The sequence below is a fragment of the Ylistrum balloti genome, unplaced genomic scaffold (genome assembly GCF_031769215.1).
Source record: "Ylistrum balloti isolate Yb309-2 unplaced genomic scaffold, AGI_CSIRO_Ybal_v1 Utg370190, whole genome shotgun sequence".
In the NCBI taxonomy this organism is placed as follows: domain Eukaryota; kingdom Metazoa; phylum Mollusca; class Bivalvia; order Pectinida; family Pectinidae; genus Ylistrum; species Ylistrum balloti.
This window is the reverse complement of record NW_026782170.1, coordinates 841,803-864,185: the sequence shown is the minus strand read 5'-3', so window position 1 is coordinate 864,185 and position 22,383 is coordinate 841,803. Positions and strand designations below refer to the sequence as shown.

The 22,383-nt window shown below is 36.4% G+C and overlaps 3 protein-coding genes across 3 annotated transcripts; 1 reads left to right on the top strand and 2 right to left on the bottom strand.

Moving 5' to 3' along the window:
- Positions 1-17: 17 nt before the first annotated feature.
- LOC132551247 (uncharacterized) lies at positions 18-3,384 on the bottom strand. Its single transcript, XM_060215361.1, has 2 exons — positions 3,115-3,384; positions 18-2,480 (listed from the first exon to the last, which is right to left on the bottom strand). Exons 1-2 carry the CDS (start codon positions 3,374-3,376, stop codon positions 2,230-2,232), a joined length of 513 nt encoding a protein of 170 aa, XP_060071344.1. The 5' UTR covers positions 3,377-3,384; the 3' UTR covers positions 18-2,229.
- Positions 3,385-3,472: 88 nt separating this feature from the next.
- Positions 3,473-13,598, top strand: LOC132551250 (cytosolic Fe-S cluster assembly factor NUBP2 homolog). The gene is made up of 8 exons (XM_060215364.1): positions 3,473-3,491; positions 5,819-5,937; positions 6,250-6,338; positions 7,524-7,633; positions 7,948-8,102; positions 9,264-9,374; positions 9,732-9,801; positions 11,149-13,598. Exons 1-8 carry the CDS (start codon positions 3,473-3,475, stop codon positions 11,289-11,291), a joined length of 816 nt encoding a protein of 271 aa, XP_060071347.1. The 3' UTR covers positions 11,292-13,598.
- Positions 13,599-18,510: 4,912 nt separating this feature from the next.
- Positions 18,511-20,232, bottom strand: LOC132551278 (uncharacterized). Its single transcript, XM_060215403.1, has one exon. It carries the CDS (start codon positions 20,230-20,232, stop codon positions 18,511-18,513), a length of 1,722 nt encoding a protein of 573 aa, XP_060071386.1.
- Positions 20,233-22,383: the final 2,151 nt, after the last annotated feature.

Below are 22,383 nucleotides of genomic sequence, written 5' to 3'. Positions count from 1 at the left end.
CAATTATTAACACAGTGTGACTGACAACTGGAGCCATCGTTACTTGATTTACCATTTATTTTATAAGAAACAAAGTAACAACAATATTTAAGAGATATCAACTTCTACAAGACTGAATACCTATATGGTAGTAAAAATACACTTTGTGTCATACAAATCTATTACTACAGAATAAAATACTAAATTCGTCAGTTTCTGAGGCACATATTAATAATTGTAATACAAATGCAGAAGTTGTCAGATTGTATCTGCATAAAGGTATGAAAAAACACATTTATTTTTCATTGCTTAATACATGATAAAGGTACATAAATGAGTATTTTCACTATTGCACCTTCCGGTACCTAATGCAATTTCCATTTACCTAATTATGTACATCAATATTAATTCGCTTTACTTCTCAGGGTAGTGACCACTGGTGATTCCTTTCTTAATCCGGTATGAAGAAATCTGACAAATGTACAACTACTGTATTTTTATATTTAGAACTATATTGTTTTAAAAGCAAACAATGAAATATGTTATTTATACTTATGACCAATACAATTTGATAAATAAAATATAGACTTTCATTTAATGGCAGTCATTTTATATGTTCGCAATCATAATTTTGATTGGCATCAGAACAGTGATTAGCCTCATCTGTCAATACACACTTATTGCTTGTGCCAGTGTTATGAGATGCAAGGTGCAGAGTAATTAAATGTTTATAATAAATAGGTAAAACTTCACTCTGGATATTCAGGAACACCTTTGTAATGCACAGCTACAGAGGAGGTGAGGCTTTAAGAGATGTGGATGCATCTGATTTGCATTCAAACAAGCATAAACTGACTGTTAAATATCTTTCATTCATTTACATACAAGCTGAATTTTTAAAAAAGGCAATGGGTTTTTGGAGTAATTCCTATTCTACCTACTCCAGATTCTGTGAGTGGACACAAGATCAAGTGTGCAGCACTGTCAAGGTAAATGCAGGTTTAAAGTATGTGAGATTCAAAATGTATTACTTTAGTGATGAAAAATGCTGCCATTAAAATGGGTACTTTCATGCAAAACCTGACAGTTATGAAAGCTTTTTTGGACTGGCATATATGGTTTTCAAACCTATAAAACCCTCTTAAAGTGCCTTGGGATGTATTACCTACATACAATGACTACAGTATGAATAATTTGTTAAGTCAGTGTGAACAAACCTTTAATATTGAGTAAAAAAAATAATGTCATGATGTTAATGGTTTGATGAAATGCATTTTTTTCTGATTTATATTTACAATACTTAATCTAATTGGTATACCTGCCCCTAAATAGTGAACGACACCATTCATTTATTTCTGGGAAAGAAAATGGGCATGTGCAATTAAAGCCTGTTAAAAGGTTGCTTATTTCCCCGATGTCAATGTAGTACTTAGGCTGCATTCGTGTAACCCAGATGAAACGGTTGAAGTGATCTGGAATTATTCTACTATACCGAATGCATTGTACCAGATGTTGAACCTGATATATGTGGAGTTCAATATGAAGTTTCAGAAGTTACTGCCATGCATAAATCAATCAACTAAAAGGAACATACCATCCATTTCACTCATACTTCAAAGCACAATGCTCCTGAAAATATATGAGTGTACTGACTCTAAATTTTATGCTGAAATTCTGAAAACTAATGGTATTAAGCAAGTTAGATTCACAGAGGTACTGTTGGACCCCTCAAACTGCACATGTCAAATATTCTGCAGTCCAGCCTCCGTCCTGAACTGTACCTGGCATTTTTCTTGCAGGTTCAGCCAGTCCAACCGTTTAAACTGCTTACACGAAAGCACCCTTAGTCTTTAAATTGGTGCCTCTCATTTGATCTGTCAGAGTAACTTTAGAAATGTTTTTTTGTCACCAAATTGCATGCCCAAACAAATTTCATTTGAATTAAGTATCTTTAATGAGCATGCCCTCCTCCCCTACATTTTTTCACTCTTTCATTATAACTCATGATTAATGTAAACATATGATGCTGTGGATATACAATGTGTTTTTTTAAACAATTTGACAAAAACTAAGAAAAAAAATGTATTTACAATGATATACATATTGCTTTCACAATAACTAACATTAAAGGACGGCATGATGTTGAAAATACAAAACACAAGAACTATAACATTGATAAACAAAGTGTAACTGGAATATTTGAATTTTTTCCACTTCATTCAGACTTGTACACATCACCACCTTCATTGTTTACGCGTATAACTTCATTTGTTGTTGGACTTCGTCGAGGCTATTGACTCCAAACTTTTCATTCTGTGTCTGCATCAGTTGGAAAATGTTTTGAAGTTGTTGTTGCTGAATCTCCAGTTCTTCTTTTACCTGTTCTGGTGTCAGCTCCTCCACAATCTTCTTTGTCGTAACTCGTTGTTTGGCCTTCTTCACTTCACTCTGAATATGTTCACAGTACTCTACAGGATCTATGTCATCCAGATTAACCCCTCCTACAAAAATGAAAATTCAGATCGACAGTAGGAATGTTGTACAATTCCTGTCTTCTTAGTAACTCTACTAATAGTATTTCACCATTTTTTCAGAGGGTAGTGTAGGGATTGTTTTTGTCAAAAGTGTTGACTATCCTGCCAACATATTATGAAATAACTGAATTATATCACACAAGATGATGTATCAACCATTATTACATTATTTTAGTATAAACAAATGGGCATCCATGCATGCTGCTTCCAGCAGTCTTCATTAATATTTATTTAAAACATGCTTTAAACAAACACGTTTAGATGACATTTTATTCGTCATGGCGTCATTAGTCAATATCGATCATAAACTAAAGCAGACGAGGGACAATTCCTCAAACCAAATAAGACGAATTTCGCGTATAGATATACATTTTCAAATAGAAGCAACTGTTCATACCATCACATTATCTTGTGGCCATTCATGTTTGTTTCCATAGAAACGTCAGAATGAAATCACGTTAACCATATTTTTATATGTAAAAGATACAATACTGATAATGTATTTTCGCTATCAAATAGACTGAACGGAAGACAACAGTTATTAGACAGCAAAACTTTATGATACATCAGTTATTCTATAACTTCAAACCATTACGCCTACCATTATCTTCCGAATCGATTTCCGACACAACACCTGCTGGCTTCGCTGGATTTTCTTCGACAGAATCTGTCGGAGCTGCTGCAGAGGCGACATCATCTTCTTGTGTCGCGTCAGTCGTAACTGGCTTCGGTTGACCTTTTCTCCATATCCGGAGAATGTTTCTGAACGTGTAAACAGTTGACAAAGAAAGTATAACTACTGTTATCACAATTGTTACAGAGCTTGATAGCGAAACGTTAATCCCCAAAATCTCCATCGCCATAAAGCAAATTTACCGTCTGCAGCGTTTCCTGAAATCACGCAAATTCTCAAATGACACGAGATAATAAAAAAAAGCGTCCAAATGATTCAGTTCAAGATGTCTGCGCCCATGACAGGTATTCTGATAGTGTTCAGTCACATTTTTCCGGGAAGCTTTTATTTGAAATATATAATTTTCTTAACGTTCCACTGTAACTTTATATTTCTTTCATTGAGAAAGACATATATCTACCAAGAACTGAAGCAACATTATTCAAATAAAGCAAATATATAAAATAACATCCCTTTTGGATTCCTCTTCGACGGGGAGATTCACTGGAATTAAATATGTACTGACAGGGATGTATAAAAGGCGATGGGAACTATGATATCTTCACAGCTCAGTGCACAAAAACAAAAGCTAAGGCCAGATCAGCCTCCATTGGGCCTTGTTTCCAGTCTTTACATTATACACTGATACACGATAAGGACAAATCCGCATATGGGAAACAGCACTGCATTTGAGTGACACTCACTGCTTCGAGTTTCTCAAAATGCGTCATCTTTTTAACATGTCCCAATGTCCAATATGATTGTATACATTTGCGTAAGAAACATTTATGTATGTTATCTAACTTTGCTGAAACGGCAATTTGAAATGTCATACGCAAAGTTGCCAATTACACGCCAATTGGGATGTGGATTTGTCTCTAAAAATAGCCCATATTCTTTAAACAGTAACTTTTGTAACTTATTTTTCAAAGTCGCATTAATCTATGACAATGTAAATATTTTTTATTGAAAGATGTTTCAAGAAAGTTCTGGCTATCTAGAAACTTGATATAACAGTGGCTCCTTTTGTAACTGTACTTTTGTAACATAGGTCATATAGAATGTAATTATTGCATCTATTTTTTATATGTTTCCATGTTCAAAGAAAATTGCAGTTATATATTTCATGGCAACTTAAGTTAGACTTGGGCAAAAAAAAAAAAAAAAATGAAAAAAAAATCAGTTTAAAGTGATTTCAGCTGTTTTTAGTAACAAATCCATATCCCATTTGGCATATGATAGGTTAGCTTGCATATCATACACATGGTTTTCTCTGACCTGATAAAGCTATTGAGAGCATATAGTGATAATGTCATAGGTGAGTATAAATTAACCATTGTTCTATCTTAGCCACACTACAAGCAATGGAGGTTATAATGTTTATAATTTTTGCAAAAAGTAAGACACCTTAATAATGATCACTTTGTGTAAAAGTATAAAATGATGTATTGGTTAATGGGGTATTGTCAAAAATATGACACCTGTTTTTCTGTTAAAAGTGTTTAAAAGAACATCATATTTGAAGTATGCCCAATTTGAGTAATCAATTTATTACCCAAAGCACTAACTGTCACTCAAATGCAGGACTATTACTCAAATGCAGGATTGTGCCCAACCTGTTATGCAGTAAAGAGAGAGTCCAGGTCATCTTACTGGCCTTAGGTAGTCAAGATTTTCTTCCATTCCAGCAGTAGACAGAAGGGTTGTGAGTTTAAACACAAGCAGGCTATTTATCATTACTCTTTATTACAAATTTGGTGCTGTTGAACTGATCTCACTACATTATGATAAAAAATCTAGATTTCAACATGTTTTGTGATTTACCAGAGTACTTAAACAACTCAAGTCCTGGATTAGAAAAATAATTACAAAGTATATACATTTCACAACTTACAAAATGAAGACTAAAATCTGAACACAGCCATGTTTTGGTATCAGCATCAGTCCCCATTAAAAATTAACCAACTAATGGATTGATACCTGGCTTCAGAAGGAGGGGATAATAAATGTCATTAAAAGGAGATCACCATCATGCTGCTGATTATAGGAATAACCACAGTATAAAATTTAAACATTTGCTTGCCATGATAACATGGTAAATATCATGCTACAAATGACCCCATAGCCACAAAATGTTTTCTATTGCTTGGTATGAAAATGTAAATCAATCATAATATGTAATTTTCCATGGTGTTTTTGTCGAAAGCTACAGCATACAAAGCATAAACAGTTTGGTTAGTGAGCATGAAGAGATGATTTTGAATGTCCTGCTATAATTGGCCCTGGGCTCTACCCAACACTTGGTTTATTTGAGGGATCTATTGACAAATATGTTTTTGGTCCAACAATTTACAAACATATATATAATACTTATATGTCCTACTTATTGGCATTTAAATATTTCATTGGTGCTATCAGGACTTACTGCCAGGAGATTATAAATATGTGTACTGGTTCTTGTTTCATATTAAAAGATCTTATCAACTTAGGAGTGTATGGCTGCAAAATGTGGCATTTGGGAAATAGAAGGTACATGGATGACTAACATTGAACTAGAGGTGAAGACCTTTTTGTCCCATATTGAACATGTCTTGATTGTCTTGTGAAACTGAACTATATTTGATTGTTAAAGGTACAGACCACTTATCCCACATTGAGCATGTCATTCTTGTCCTGTCTGGAAAAGGTGGTGTTGGTAAGAGCACTGTGGCCACACAGATAGCTCTCGGTCTGAAGCATGCTGGGAAGAAGGTAGGTGTGATGAACATTTTACTTGTTCACTCCCATACACTGAAGCAAAATAATGCATCAAATTATGTCTGTCACTTCATCCTAAATGCCAATACATTCCAAAGTCTCCTTTTTGTTAACATTTTCTACCTATGTCCTCAAACTCTTCAAGTGTTCCTCGAAATTTCATAGAACTTATATAATGTGATGATATGACTAGTCAAATAGTGGTTGTGTGTTCTGTAAGTTTCCTTCCTCTATGTTTCATAGATTAGAAATTCTGTTCTGTTTATGGAGAGAAGAAATTCTGAAATACTGTCATATATGTTGCAGGTTGGATTATTGGATCTGGATTTATGTGGACCAAGTATTCCTCGTATGTTTAACTTGGAAAACCAAGACATCCACCAGTGTCCTGAAGGGTTTGTACTTTAAAATCAATTATCTTAACTTTTTCCAAACAGATGGTAATTTGCATCTATTGATGTGAGAATTCTGATCATATGTTGTATGACGGAACGTATTATGGTATGGGGTTGTCTGTCCGTCCGTTCGTCGTAAACTTTCCTTGTCCAGGCCATAACTTTGTGAGTCCTTGTTCTATTGTCACCATACTTTGTACACATATATATCTCAAGGTGATGGAGTATCGCATATAAAAATTGCCTGCCTTGCATGCATAGTTTCTGAGTTATTCCCCCTTAGTTGATTTTTCATAAAATTCTCTTGTTAGTATATAGTGAATGTAAACTATTTTCACATACTATATTAGCAAATGGTGGTATGACATGACTGAAACTTCCCCAAAGGATATTTAGATTATTCCAAGGCAACTTACTTATTCAGTCAAATACTGCTTCTCCATCAAAGACGGTCAGGCATATCAGAAAATAATCTTTGATTATTAAAGCTGAAAATGATTGAAATTATTTCTTGAGAAACAATGAGACACCATCTCAAACAGCAGACTTTAGTCACCTTTGTAATGCATGTATGATTTTATTATTGATTGGAAGAATTATATTTTGAATATTGATATATTCTCATAAAATACTGGTGGGATCTTTCTGAAGTTTCATATGGGTGTGAGATCAAATTAAAATTGATTAATATAGTTGCTTTGGTCAGTATTATTCCATTAAAATTGGTTGCAAAATTCTGAACCAACATATCACAGGTATCAACACAAGAAATAATTAAGAGAAATGATGAAGTTTTCATAGAACCAAGCAAGAAACATCAAGATGGTTACCAAGGGCCCCCCATTTTGATCTATCATAGTTACTTCCCTTTCCGTATAGTATAGTATAGAAATAGGCTCGACAGCTGCAAGAGGCTGAAAATGAGATCCATCTGGATTCCTTTTTTTATTTAGAAATTTGTCTGCATTCATTACAAATCTGATGACATGTCAGATATTATGCATAAAAGTTTTATATCAGCACCCAAATTCACCTCTAATAGCCAACTCAGGCTAAATGGTGGTATCAACACAAAGACTTAATCTTTTCCTTAAAATCCAACATACCTGTATTATGTAGAATGAGTCTAATTAAGTACAACAGAGATATTTTAGTCTTCTGGTAATTAGATCATTTTGTGATTAGATGGCTGCCTGTATTTGTGGACAAGGACCAGCACCTGTCAGTCATGTCCATAGCATTTCTCCTAGAGGATGCCAATGATGCCATTGTGTGGAGAGGCCCTAAGAAAACAGGTGACAAAATCTTGCCAATTATTGTGGAGTTCTGCAATGTTTTCTGAATCTAGGAAACACTTCAAACATATGTCAATTATTTAATTCTTCTATCAGTTACTTAACTTTATATACAGTGTATAAAAGTATAAGCATACTCCTTAAAAGTTTAGCGAGAATATTTGCAATTATAATTTTTAATTTAAGATTAAGCCATATACAGTGTATAACAGAATTGGTCTGCTGAAGCCAAATTGTTTCAAAAAGTTCCAAAGTAATAAAGTGTATAGTGGCCTGGTTTAACTACCATCATCATATAAGTACGTGTACTTCAGCTATGATAAAGCAGTTCCTCAGTGATGTGGTTTGGCGTGATCTTGAGTACCTGGTGATAGACACGCCTCCTGGCACTTCAGATGAACATATCAGTGTGGTAGAGAGTCTCAAGTCCTACAACCCTGATGGAGCTGTTCTTGTTACTACACCTCAGGTACACCATTATCATATATATCACAGTGGAGATTGTGTAGTGAAATAAGTCTCCAATCTCTATAAACTGTCTATATTGTCCATTAATCCCATTACCTGGGTATCTATTCTTAAACTGAACAATTATAGTTTTGTCTCTTATTTGGCCAGACTCTTCAGAAAAATATTTTTATGGTCCTACCACAATAGTAAATTGGCTAAAATTATATTTATCCATATCAGTAACAACTTTGGGAGAAAATAGGTCAATCTGTTCTTAACTGTCATTGATTATTTAGCCAGCAAATCTATTTGCTACAAACCGGATCAGATGGTATGGATATGAGAACACTTTTAAATTGTGATTGTTGAAACCTAAAAACATTCAGCTCACCTGTCAAGAAAATTGAAATTAGATATTAGGAAGAGGTCATGAGATGACTTCTCCCTTGAATTTTCTGAATTTCAATAAAGTGGACAGCAGTGTTCTGGAATAAGTTAATATAGATGTGTATATTGTTATCTGTTACAAATTTATATACAATGTACTTGCTTGTGAAGGGTGGGAGTAGCATGTGGATTCATGAATGAAGTGTTTCTGATATTGTTACTGTAGCATGGTGCGATGAAGGGCTACCAAGTTTATCCAAGTGAATTAATTTGACCCACTTTCTAGGTCACAGGGGTCAAATGTTTGAGTATTTGTATTCATTTTCAGTTGGAATTACAAAACAGGTTGGAATTTCATTGTCAAGGAAGTTCAATGTTTTGAAAACTTCTATGCAGGACCCTAACAGTTGGATATGTTCAAATTTCTGTAATGGCCTTTAAATCCAAACTTGCTACAAACAATACTGTATAGAATTTAATATTTATGCTAGATATTGGTTAAGGCAGTTTTGTTAAGTTTGTGCTTGTCATTTGTTGAAAACAAAAAATTCAAATTGGGTGGACGTTAAGGCCCATGGGCCTCTTGTTTTGTTCAACCCTATGTTAAGCTCCATTTCTCTGATGCTATCACTTAGAAAGTCACATGTTGTAAGAGGATTTCTTCTACTGAGAAGTACACTGTCCTGCATTGTCTGGTCCAGTCGCACAAAGTTAATTTCTGCAATGCAGAAGAAAGAAAGGGACATAAGTCAATATTCTGATTGGTTGAAATATGAATTTATTATATCAACAGGCAGTTGCTGTTGGAGATGTTCGCAGAGAATTAACCTTCTGTAAGAAGACACACATTCCGGTCATTGGTATTATTGAGAACATGAGTGGTTTTGTCTGTCCACATTGTACAGTAAGTGTGACCTTGTTAATTTTGTCTGTCACATTGTACAGTAAGTTTGACCTTGTTGATTTTGTCTGTCACATTGTACAATAAGTTTGACCTTGTTGATTTTGTCTGTCTACATTGTACAGCAAGTTGTACCGCATTAATTTTCACTTAGATGTACATTAAGCAAGTTCTTGTTTAGTATACCACATGTCATTGGTTATTTCTGCCTCATTTTACATGATAAAAAATACCATTTCAAGATATTATTTGCATGTATGTGTGTAACTTTCTTGGAAAGCAATTAGTTTCTAGATTAAGGCTTTATTGAAAGATGTTCAGTCATTACATGGAAGGTATACTGATTTTCATTGTTTTCAGGAATGTACAAACATTTTTTCAAAGGGTGGTGGGGAGGCTTTGGCGAAGCAGTTTCATGTTCCTTTCCTTGGTAAGTGTACAGCTACATCGTTCATAAGATAATTTTATAGTGCATGATATGAAATGTTTATTTTTTTTGTTTTCTTGGCAATAAAAAAAATCCTGAAAAAAAATTGCAATGGGAAAAGGATTTAAATTATATTTATATGGTATCCTCAAACATTTCTTCTTCCTGAAAGCGATGTCTCGGGCTTAAACTGTGAAAGGAAGTATTTACCAAGGTATGAAGATTTCCCTCTTATACAGTACAACATTTCATAGCATGTTTTTGGTAGAAAGTTTAAACAACTATTTATAACACCTCAGTGTTATACTTTGGTGTAAAACATGGCCCACCTCTGTGGATAATACTTTGATGTAACATATGACACACTTCTGTGGATAACACCTTTTGATGTGACACATGACACACCTCTGTGGATAACACTTTGATGTAACACATGACAGACCTCTGGATAACACTTTGATGTAACACATGACACACCTCTGTATAACACTTTGATGTAACACATGACACACCTCTGTATAACACTTTGATGTAACACATGGCCCACCTCTGTGGATAACACTTTGATGTAACACATGACACACTTCTGTGGATAACACTTTGATGTAACACATGACACACCTCTGTGGATAACACTTTGATGTAACACATGACACACCTCTGTGGATAACACTTCGATGTAACACATACCACACCTCTGGATAACACTTTGATGTAACATATACCACACCTCTGTATAACACTTTGATGTAACATATACCACACCTCTGTGGATAACATTTTGATGTGACACATGACACACCTCTGTGGAGAACACTTTGATGTAACACATACCACACCTCTGTGGATAACACTTCGATGTAACACATACCACACCTCTGGATAACACTTTGATGTAACATATACCACACCTCTGTATAACACTTTGATGTAACACATGACACACCTGTGTGGATAACATTTTGATGTGACACATGACACACCTCATGGAGAACACTTTGATGTAACACATACCACACCTCTATGGATAACACTTTGATGTAATACATACCACACCTCTGGATAACACTTTGATGTAATACATACCACACCTCTGGATAACACTTTGATGTAACATATACCACACCTCTGTATAATACTTTGATGTACCACATGACACACCTCTGTTCATAACATTTTGATGTGACACATGACACACCTCTGTGGAGAACACTTTGATGTAACACATACCACACCTCTATGGATAACACTTTGATGTAATACATACCACACCTCTGGGTAACACTTTGATGTAACATATACCACACCTCTGTATAATACTTTGATGTAACACATGCCACTCTTTTACAGGTTGTATCCCTCTTGACCCCAAGTTAACTCACTGTCTGGAGCAAGGGAAGAACTTCTTGGAGGCCTATAGCGATACACCAACTCACAAAGCATTAGATGCTGTCATAGAGAGACTTATCCGCATTGACAGAGATCTTCCCTGATCTTAGAGAATCTTTCGCCTTTGATCTTGTACCTGGGACCACAAGCACTCTTTTGGCCAATACTGGTCAATAATGATGGAATATGCACTGAAGCAAGAGAATATGCCACTGTTAATTGGAACACCTAAGAATTGTATTTATTGATGTTTTGAACACCTAAGTCGACTGGTATTGATGTTGGTATTATAGTATTAGTGATATATACCCTGGTATTTATTTCTGTAATTGTCTGCTTTAAACGTGTGTATTGTAATGTTTTTGTCCAAAACTCCTGCCCCACTCTAGACTTGTGGATACAATACTGTGAAATACACCTCTTATAGTCTCCCTTCTATTTCCGTACTTTACTGAAATATCTGCTATTTTCACATTTCCCTACCAAGAGGTGGTGGGACTAGTCATTACACAAAATGTGTTGGAATAAGGAGATGAACTAAACCTTGACAATGCCAAAAAATATGTGGTCCAGGTTCCACCTGTTGTATCATTTATCCTCCACGAAGTTATAATTATTTTAGTACTCCTGAATTGTGTTGTAGGCCATTAGCTGATATTGATTGCACCTAACCCATGATATATATTGGTTGGTCTCATTTGAAATGTGGTGACCTCTGCTACAGTTTTTCACACTGTGCCTTTCACAGTTGTCAATATTCTACTATGAAATCTATGCAAGGTATTGTCAAAGCTTTTATAGTTTATTTCTGCAGGTGCTTTGGCCCACAACAGTGTACTGTATCATGGCATAGAGGACATGGTCTCCTACTCAGTGTTGTGTGTCCTGTTATAGTCGATGAAAAAGAATTATCTTGATAATTTATGTTCTAGAGCTATTTGATATCCAATATTTTTGTTATTACATCAGTAGGGATTTGTTACTGGTTACTGAGAAACCAAAGAGGATTATTTCTGGTGGTGTATAAAGTGCTTAAACCTTAATACGAGTGCAATTTACTTATATGTGAAAAAAGTATGCAGTGTGTAAAACATAAGTTTAACAGCGATATATGTATATCTCCATGATGAAATGTAAAGGTGAGGATTTTACCAAACCTATAGTGACATTTCTCATAATGTTGATTATATAAAGTTTATCTTCAATCTGTAATTTAAATGTATTGTTAACAGAAGTTAGAGCATTGTATGAGAACTGAACAAAGGACGTGGTGTTGGGTGATTGTTTAGCTTAATTTACATGGAAAATGTAAAGTTTTTGTCCTGTTTTTGTCTGTTTGAGCTACCGGGTAGGAGTTGATATTATTCTTAAAAAGACAGAAAATTAGTTAGAAAATGATTCCAGAAGCGTAATAGTTCATTTGTCTGAAAAAACTGTCTCTATTCCACTAACAGGAGAGTTAAGCATGTATAGAAATAATTTTTGCTGTTTTCAGATATGACAGGTTGTCCTCTTTCAACAGTTGTAGGCAGAATGCAGGATTTTATTATCTTGAATTTTATTTTGTTCAAATGTAGGTGTTTGTTTTGTGTTAACAGTGGTAAAACATGTGTATGATGTGTGATGTTTAAGGGTCAGTTCAATATAGTTAGAATGTTTTTATCAGATTAAAAGTCTTTCATAAAGATAAAGTATGATGCTTCTTCTGTAGCCATATCAGAATTCTATTGATCACAAAATCTGATGGACATTCACAAATGATTGATAGTGTAATAGTAACTTCCAAGCTATGTCTCAGTCATAGGCACAAACAGGTAAGAACAATATGATACCGTAATATGTACATAGGATACAAATTCTTACTCTGTTGTAATGGATTCAGGCCTTGAATTATCAGTGTGTTTCATTAGAAACATTTACAAGTTATCAACTATGCGATATCTTGTCAGTATCTTCATGATTTTAGATTTGTAAGATGATTAAATTCTTGAAAGCTTCACAAATTACCAGTAGATTACAAACATTCTTGTTATCCTTGGTTTAACACTGGCTGGATACATTTTATATCATTGGTACCTGCAATATTCATTGAAGTCCTATGATTACGTGGATTGAGTATTCGTAATATTATTTAATTGATAAAAATATATCAATAATCAGCAACGTAGTAAATATTCCAACCACAGTGTCCATCATCTCGGTGAAATTTCTCCGTGCATTTAAATTTGGTTTTGTTGAAATTGATTGTTTTAAACATAACAAAGCGTTTTAAAAATATTTCAATTTCAAAGAGAAAACTATGCTTAATGTATTGTAAATTGTGTTGAGCTTTATATTTTACATGCATCAATCCTGATGTACTTGGTTATATGGTTATGGACAGAAGATAAAATAAATGCTATTTGAGAAAACCTTGTTCTCTGTGTTGTTTGGTCCGCAGTATGTGATCATGACAAATGTGAATTGTTGGTCACACATGTTTTTTCTACTGTATACAGCAGATAAGAGCACAGAAAATGGAATAATTTACAAGACACTCACATGATTTATAACACTCGCGATAAAATCTGTTATACATTGTCAGTTTATGTGGAATTTCTTAATATACACATATTATAATTACATTGATTCTGAAAATCTTGACACATAACATGACTCACTATTGGCATGTGGGTGTGTCTCCATGCAGACATGAAATGCGACATATTCATTTATCTCTTGAGACCTATAAGCTAGACTCCACAAAAATCAACTGATGTATCTTGACAAAGACGCATATTGCGACATGTCTCTTTACTGACACGACAAAGACGCATATTGTGACATGTATCTTTACTGACACGACAAAGACGCATATTGTGACATGTCTCTTTACTGACACGACAAAGACGCATATTGTGACATGTATCTTTACTGACACGACAAAGACGCATATTGTGACATGTATCTTTACTGACACGACAAAGACGCATATTGTGACATGTATCTTTACTGACACAACAAAGACGCATATTGTAACATGTCTCTTTACTGACAGAAACTGTGCCGTTAGTTTAGTATGTTTGTAGTGCTTCCAGTTAAAGGTAACACAATCCTGTTGGTGAACAATACTGGTAGATATTGTTTTATAATGATTACCTATACACAGCATAAGATAACGTACATTGTTACTGAGAACCTCCATACATTCATGGCTGTTGTAACATGAAATCAAGTTAATGATACCATTAAGGAGAATAACAGTGCCACTTTGAAATAAAAACTAAGTCTGTGGTTCCTGGTGCTTCATGACATCAGAAAATATAGAAATCATGACAATTTCTAAATAAGAATTGACTTCGGCACCTAATCTGAAATATTCAGCTTACAAAAACATGGGAAATAATTGCACTTTAACCAGACACTCTGGTTAAGAGGCACATAAGAGATTGGGAAATGATTTTAGGAATAGGATATTCCTTGGGGGCCAGGCAACATGGTTGAAGGTGCCCTAAAATGGTTGCACTGTTTGATAGGGTTGGTGATGATGGAAAGTTCCTGACTGATGGGATTTTTGTGATGATGGAGGGTTCCAGATATAAAAAGGGGTTTGTGATGTTGGAGGGTTCCAGACACTGATGGGGTTTGTGATGATGGAAAGTTCCAGGCACTGATGGGGTTTGCAATGATGGAGGGTTCCAGACACTGGTGGGGTTGTGATGATGGAGGGTTCCAGACATTGATGGGGTTTGTGATGATGGAGGGTTCCTGACACTGGTGGGGTTTGTAATGATGGAGGGTTCCTGACACTGATGGGATTTGTAATGATGGAGGGTTCCAGACATTGATGGGGTTTGTGATGATGAAGGGTTCCAGACACTGATGGGGTTTGTGATGATAGAGGGTTCCAGACACTGAAGGGGTTTGTGATGATGGAGGGTTCCAGACACTGGTGGGGTTTGTGATGATGGAGGGTTCCAGACACTGAAAGGGTTTGTGATGTTGGAGGGTTCCAGACACTGATGGGGTTTGTGATGATGGAGAGTTCCAGACACTGGTGGGGTTTGTAATGATGGAGGGTTCCTGACACTGAAAGGGTTTGTGATGATGGAGAGTTCCAGACACTGGTGGGGTTTGTGATGATGGAGGGTTCCAGACACTGAAAGGGTTTGTGATGATGGAGGATTCCAGACACTGGTGGGGTTTGTGATGATGGAGGGTTCCAGACACTGAAAGGGTTTGTGATGATGGAGGGTTCCAGGCACTGATGGGATTTGTAATGATGGAGGGTTCCAGACACTGAAAGGGTTTGTGATGATGGAGGGTTCCAGACACTGATGGGATTTGTAATGATGGAGGGTTCCTGACACTGATGGGATTTGTAATGATCCATGGTTCCAGATTATAGTTAATCTAGAAATCAGTTATAATTTTTAAAGCTGTGTGAAATATGAAATGTATGTTGTCGAACACACTTTATAGAATGTCGGCGGTTACCATCAAATGCAAAGAAAATATAAAACATTTTATTGAATAATATGATAAACATTGGATCCCGTTTTTGTTTAAGAGAGAGCCTGTAATTAAGCTAACATGCATTTCTGTTACACTTCTAAACATGTCACGTGTCCCTAATGGGGCTACAGTATTCCAAACAGGGCAGTTATAAGTTTTGAAGACAAATTCTTTTGTCTTTCTGTTGGACATTTAAATGTTCCTCCTTATAAATCTGATACACTTGTCTGACCATGTTGACAGGCTAGGAAACAAAGCCAGTTTTGACGTGCCGATCTAGGAATCAGATAACACTTGGTTCACATTCTGTATATTGAACTCGTGTCCTTGGTGTCCAGTTTTAGTAGGTTTTACTCTGTGACGTTAATTACGTGTCCGGTTTTTGTAGGTTTCACTCTGTAACATTACCTAAGTGTCCGGTTTTTGTAGGTTTCACTCTGAAATTACCTACGTGTCCGGTTTCTGTATATTTCACTCTGTGACATAACCTACGTGTTCGGTTTCTGTAGGTTTCACTCTGTGACATTACCTACGTGTCCGGTTTCTGTAGGTTCACTCTGTGACATTACTTATGTGTCCGGTAGTAGGTTTCACGCTGTGACATTACCTACGTGTCCGGTTTCTGTAGGTTTCACTCTGTGAAATTACCTATGTGTCCGAGTTTCTGTAGGTTTCACTCTGTGACATTACCTACGTGTCCGGTTTCTGTAGGTTTCACTCTGTGACATTACCTACGTGTCCGGTTTCTGTAGGTTTCACTCTGTGACATTACCTACGTGTCCGGGTTTCTGTAGGTTTCACTCTGTGGTATTACCTACGTGTCCGGTTTCTGTAGGTTTTACACTCAGTGCTGTTGCCATCGGTGTAGTCTTCTTCATTGTTTTAAGATATGTGATATACGTGTGTATCGACCGAGGGTCTGATTTTGAGGGTTCTCGCTACAGTTTGGTGTTTGTAAAGTTTCAGTCTCTAGCGGCGGCTTAATCATTAAATACGTCAGTTTACACGAGTTGCTACGTTTTTGGACACATGCCTGCATGTTATACAATAATTCAATGTATTCATTTCTTGTCTCTAATTGATTTCCTCTGCTCTGCTTAACACCAGTTGTCCTAATATTATGTACTCTCTGAATCGATTAAGTTCATGATTATTCCCTTAGTATTATCAACCTATCATGTTGGTTTGATATCACTTATTACCGGTAACTTTCTATCATATATTTATTTCATTTATTCAGCCAGTTAAATATTAGGACGAATGGTCTTTTTTTATCCACTTTCATGATATTACTGATCGAATCTCTGAAGATATTTACGACATTTAAACAACTTATGAAATATTAAGCAAAACGTCCAAAGTTATTTTTCACCATTTGGAAAACTTACTGAACTGACGATGGAAACTCTTTTTCTAGCAAAGATACCTCTTCAGGGACCACATGTAGAGCACAGGGGCTTGTAACAATGTTTCTGGGAGATAAGACCTTGTACATAATGTAACAAGTCCCTGTGTTTCAGAGCAGGCGAGCTTTGCCCATTGTGGCTATTGTTTATAGACTTGATAGGGTAGTTCTTTGTCCGGTGACATGGCAGATCATAACTGAAATCATCACCCAGACAACCTAAAAGTTTTTTTTTAACTGTTCTGTTTTAATATCCAAGCATTATGAAATACAAATTCGAGAACCAGTTTTGTTTATTTCATTATACATCCTTTATCTGATCGTATTTTAGAGACGTGGGGTTTTTGAATAGTCTAGGTTTATACTGACCTATCCCAATGTTTAGTTTAACAAGGGTTAATATTCGTTACAAATGAAACCTCCAGACGTATACACCCTGTGCATGTTTCCGTAGACCGAATTGGATGCAAGAGAGACAATTTTTTTAAAAATATATAACATTATATATATATATATATATATTATATAGATCCGTGATGTCATGTTAGTATGCATCTCGAATCGCAGGCGCTAGTCATGTCTGTGGAGACCCGAAGGTATAATGCATGTATATATTCTAACATTAATGTTCGTGTAATTATTAATATATGACCTCAAAGTTATCAGATTCGTATGATACTCACCAAAGACGTTTCATACGATATAAAAAGAACTCCATCGAAAGCAAAACCTCGACTGTTACATATCCTTTGGTCTCTTTGTCATCTTTAAAGAACACCCACCAGTCACAAGTGGAACTTCCCACTGCAATATTTTATCGCCTTACAGAACACAAGTATTACATAAAATTTCAAGAGTCACATCCGACATATTCAAAATGTCAGCCTCATATCTTTATACATATATTCTCTGCGTACCACAGGTCAGCCATGAATGTGCACAACTTGTAGAAAGGACAAAACAGATTCTGACAAATAGATGATACAAATGATATTGATATTGATGGAAAAAATAGGTCCATAATTTCCACACGGACAATAGATCATTTTATTTTAATGAGCATATAGATTCATCATGTAGATCTACATAACATACCAATGTTTTCGTTTTAGATATTTTAGACACACACACTGAGGACATTTTGGTGTTAGAAGACGATCCCGACTGGTCAGTGTCCTCACTCATAACACAGTATCACACTGTTTCTACTATTAAGCATTCTCCAACAGAATATTGCGGGTTCTGAAGAAGACGACAAAACACGACTCGTTCTCTTTCATCTCTCACTGTGATGACTAGATATACACAGACAAAAGCGAGCGCGTCAGATCATCTAATATTTGCACTCGATCTTCATATGCCATCGCTTTCCTTCTTTTCCAGTTCATTGAGAATCGCAAGCTACTTTTACTTGGTATACTCGTTTAGCCGTAGCGAAAGACCTTGACTTTCCCGCGGTCAAAGCCGACCCAAAGGATGTTTTCGTTTTGGAGGCTGACAGCCACAGGCCTAGCCTGGTCAACATGGAGTGTACTGAGATAGCGTCCTTCCCTATTCACCAATAACAAGGATCGGTTGTTCCTATCCGCCACGATCAGATTCCCGCTGGCATCGAAACACATATCATATGGATCAAAGAACGGTCCAGATTTCTTCTTGCCAGCCGAATCGCTCTTGTTGCCTCTGTATCGGAACTGGAGGAGGAGGTTGGAGTCCATAACCATGACATGAGGTTTGTCATCACCACCCCATTCCGGATCGTCACCATCAGCTACTGCAATGTTCCCAGACATCGGACACTGAGCGATGTGGCGCGGAAAAGTGACCATCTGTCGCTTCGTGCGGTCTGTAGTGGTGCGCTGAACTACCTCGCCTTCTGGTGTGTAAACCGTCACCGTTTTGTGTGTACCGACCATCACCTTGTTGTCACGAGTGATACAAATAGAGAGCGGCAGGTCAGTCGAGTGGAACCTTACCCGCGGTGTCTTCTCAGATGGTCCTGCCTCCCTAATCTTGTAATCGTCTTCGGTTGACACCCACATATTACCTGTGACTGGCGACAGGCAGAGGTCGTCTGGAATAACCTTGAGTTCGCGCTTGTCCTTAACTTTGCCTTTCTTGTTTACGAGGAGGATGTCATACGTGAATATGTCAAGGATCCAAGTATATGGAGTGTTGGACACAGAATGCAGAGAGTGGATGTCGGTCATGTGTTCGAACTCGGACAAACAGTACACCGTCCTGTTCCCGTGGTGAGGCATGTTCAGCAGACCAGAATCGCTCCCGTCAAATATACCTGAAGCAGAGTCATCAACATAGTCCTGCATTAGTTTCGTGGCAGGGTGTCCCATAGCGGTCTGTTGGTCAACTTCCGTCTGTTCATCCGGCATTGTAAGTCCACCAAAGCTCTGTTCTATCTGATCGAGTGAGAGCGACCCGGCATTGAAAAAAGTCGGTCGAATAGTTGGTGCTGTCGGTAGTTTTAGAGCAGTGCTCACCTTTTTTTCCACTGCGTAAACTTGGGTAGGGGTTCCCGCCTCTAAAGTCTTACGGCACTCGTGTACAGATAAGTTCAGTTCCGCGTATAAGGTATGTAACTGTTTCCGGTACTTCAGCATCTTTTCTTCGTTTTCCTTTCCGACCTCCTCGCATTGCGTTACGAATTTTTCGGTGATTCGGTCAATTTCTTCTTTGAGTGTCTGTCCCTGTTGACGAATTTTTACAACGAGTTCTTTGTACATCGTTTTATTCTCAGCCAGTTTCTCGTTAGCGAACTCTACCTGTTTTCGTACCTTCGGAATGGCCGTTCTTTCGGCCTTATCCATGAATGTACGTATGTTTTCTCTTTTGAGAGGAGCAACATCAATGAGCTTGACCAATCCATGACGTTGATGTGTCGACGTTACGCAGTCGACACAAACAAGTATTCCTTCACAATCCTCACAGACAAGTGTCACCTCGTGATTAGGGTGATGCTTACAGTATATTGCCCCATTAATCCTGACAGGAATCAGAGATCTCGGAGCTCGGACTGGCAATTTCGACCGTTTGGCCGGAGTCTTTACTGAAACGCTCTTCATGGAAGCGCTCTTAACGGACGCGCTCTTCATGCTCCTAAACGTGGCTGGTGTAGACCGTTTTGACATGCTGGGGTAGAATATATCAGTTTTGAAACTGTAATCCAATATGTCACCTCCTTGGTCGGTTCATTTTGTCTGTTTGCCGTGTAGTTATGAACATAGTATGATCGGGTATTGTCTAAACAGTCATAGCCACTGAGAATTGGCCAACATATTAGATCGAAGTGATAAGTATATCAGAGTCAAATTAAACAGACCGATCACAAAGGCAGCGACCGTCAAAGGTCCGGTGCAATATGTATGTGGTTTGTCACGATGGAGGAACATTGTTTAACAGGGGTTAGGTTTGTCTTCATGTGTGTTAATTATATATGTGTATAAGTTTCGGTCAGGTGATTCTAATCTTGATAACAGATCACGAAGAATCACATTATAATCACTGTATTTATTAACTACATAGTGTTAATTATAGTATATCTGGTGTGGTATATTTAGTCTCAAGTCTGGTGGTACTGGGGCCGTTTTACTGGTTTACCTAAGCATTAGAGCTTTACAGACACTGATGACTCGGGCAGTCATTCCACTCTTGGCCTTTTAGAGCTAGGCTTAAAATTTCAATAACAAATATCAGTTTGTATCAAGTAAAATTCTGATATGGCTCTAATATGGGCTAGTGAGGCTAAGAAACGCTTTCCCACAATTGTCTGTACACATCAGTTCATTTTTACTATATTTGTGTTGGACAAATCAGATTGTCGTGGTGGTCATATTGGAAAGATTGTAATCACTACTTCTGAACATAAAATCTGAGATAGAACTTTCATCTAGAAGTTGAGCATGAGACACAAATAGCCCCATATCACATAAAGATTGTGGTGATGGCAACCACATTTGACACTCGAATCGAATCGATCGAAACTGTCTTTAATGTTTATGGTCTGCATGTAGTCTCAAATTTAATTTGGAGATATCCAACATTTATGGAAGATGGCTGCCATGGGCATCTATTTTAATCTTCTTTTCCTTTAAATTCAATATAAACTGTTTTGGGTACTTGATGTTAACAACTTTTTGTGTTTTATTGAAATGGCACTGATATTTCTGATTGTTTTCAGTGTTAGAAATACACTTGCATAAGAAAATGTTAAAAGCTGCACAGTGGTTATAAGATATGTAAATGATTACCATTAACATTATTGTAATTCTCAACATCTATCGTATTCCAAAAATTCATACCAGAATTAAACACTACAACTCATAAAATATGCTTAATTAAAAACCAGAGACCCAGAACAGTTTATATAAAACAAAAGAATATATATTTGAAAAAAGCCTCATGAAATGAAATGGCAAAAGAAACATCACAGAAGTACACAAACAGACCATCCATGTATTACATAAACCAACTGTGACTTACACACAATAGGAGAAGGGATCAAGAATTTCAGCATTTCTAAGGGAAAGTCACCATTTTCGACCTGTAGTGTTCCGTTGGTATGCCATACTCTGTTGAAACATACACACTTTAGGAAGAGGAATCCAGGATTTCAATCTCCATAAATGGAAAAACTGTCCTACTTGGTATCTAAGTAAGCAGCTGCTGGTAAATGAGTTTGTAGTATCCTTGGTCTCCATTTTAGGGTATGTATAAATGAGCAGTAACAGAGCAAAACATCCATCATATATACGTTCTTGTCAGTGTGTTTTTATAGACAAGGTGATTACCTGTATGTTACAGACCTCTGTGCCCACGCTAGGAAATGTAAGTGTTGTAGGTTATGAATTTTCGAGTTTTGGTATGATTTTTGAGAGACAATGGAAAACTTGTAAATATCATTTTATTTTGAAATATTTTATTTGTTCCTGTCATGAAGATTAAACAATAAAAACTTCAACATATAACATCTAACTTTCTTTCAACACAGTCATCATATATCACAGAGTTTTCATCACACAATATCCCTGTAAAATATATTACATTTAAAACCACAGGACATTGACAATACATCATGTCTACAAATTATTTCATCTAGTAATGAAATCACCAGTGATTAGACATTGAAAAATGCCTTCAGTCTGTAGATTATAATTTTTAACTCTGACTTCTGATCACTTGTAGAATCTTGTAAAATACATACCAGTGGTATATGTAAATGTAATACATCTATGTGTCCGGAGACAATAAATTCAATTTCTTCATACGTAGAAATGTGTATA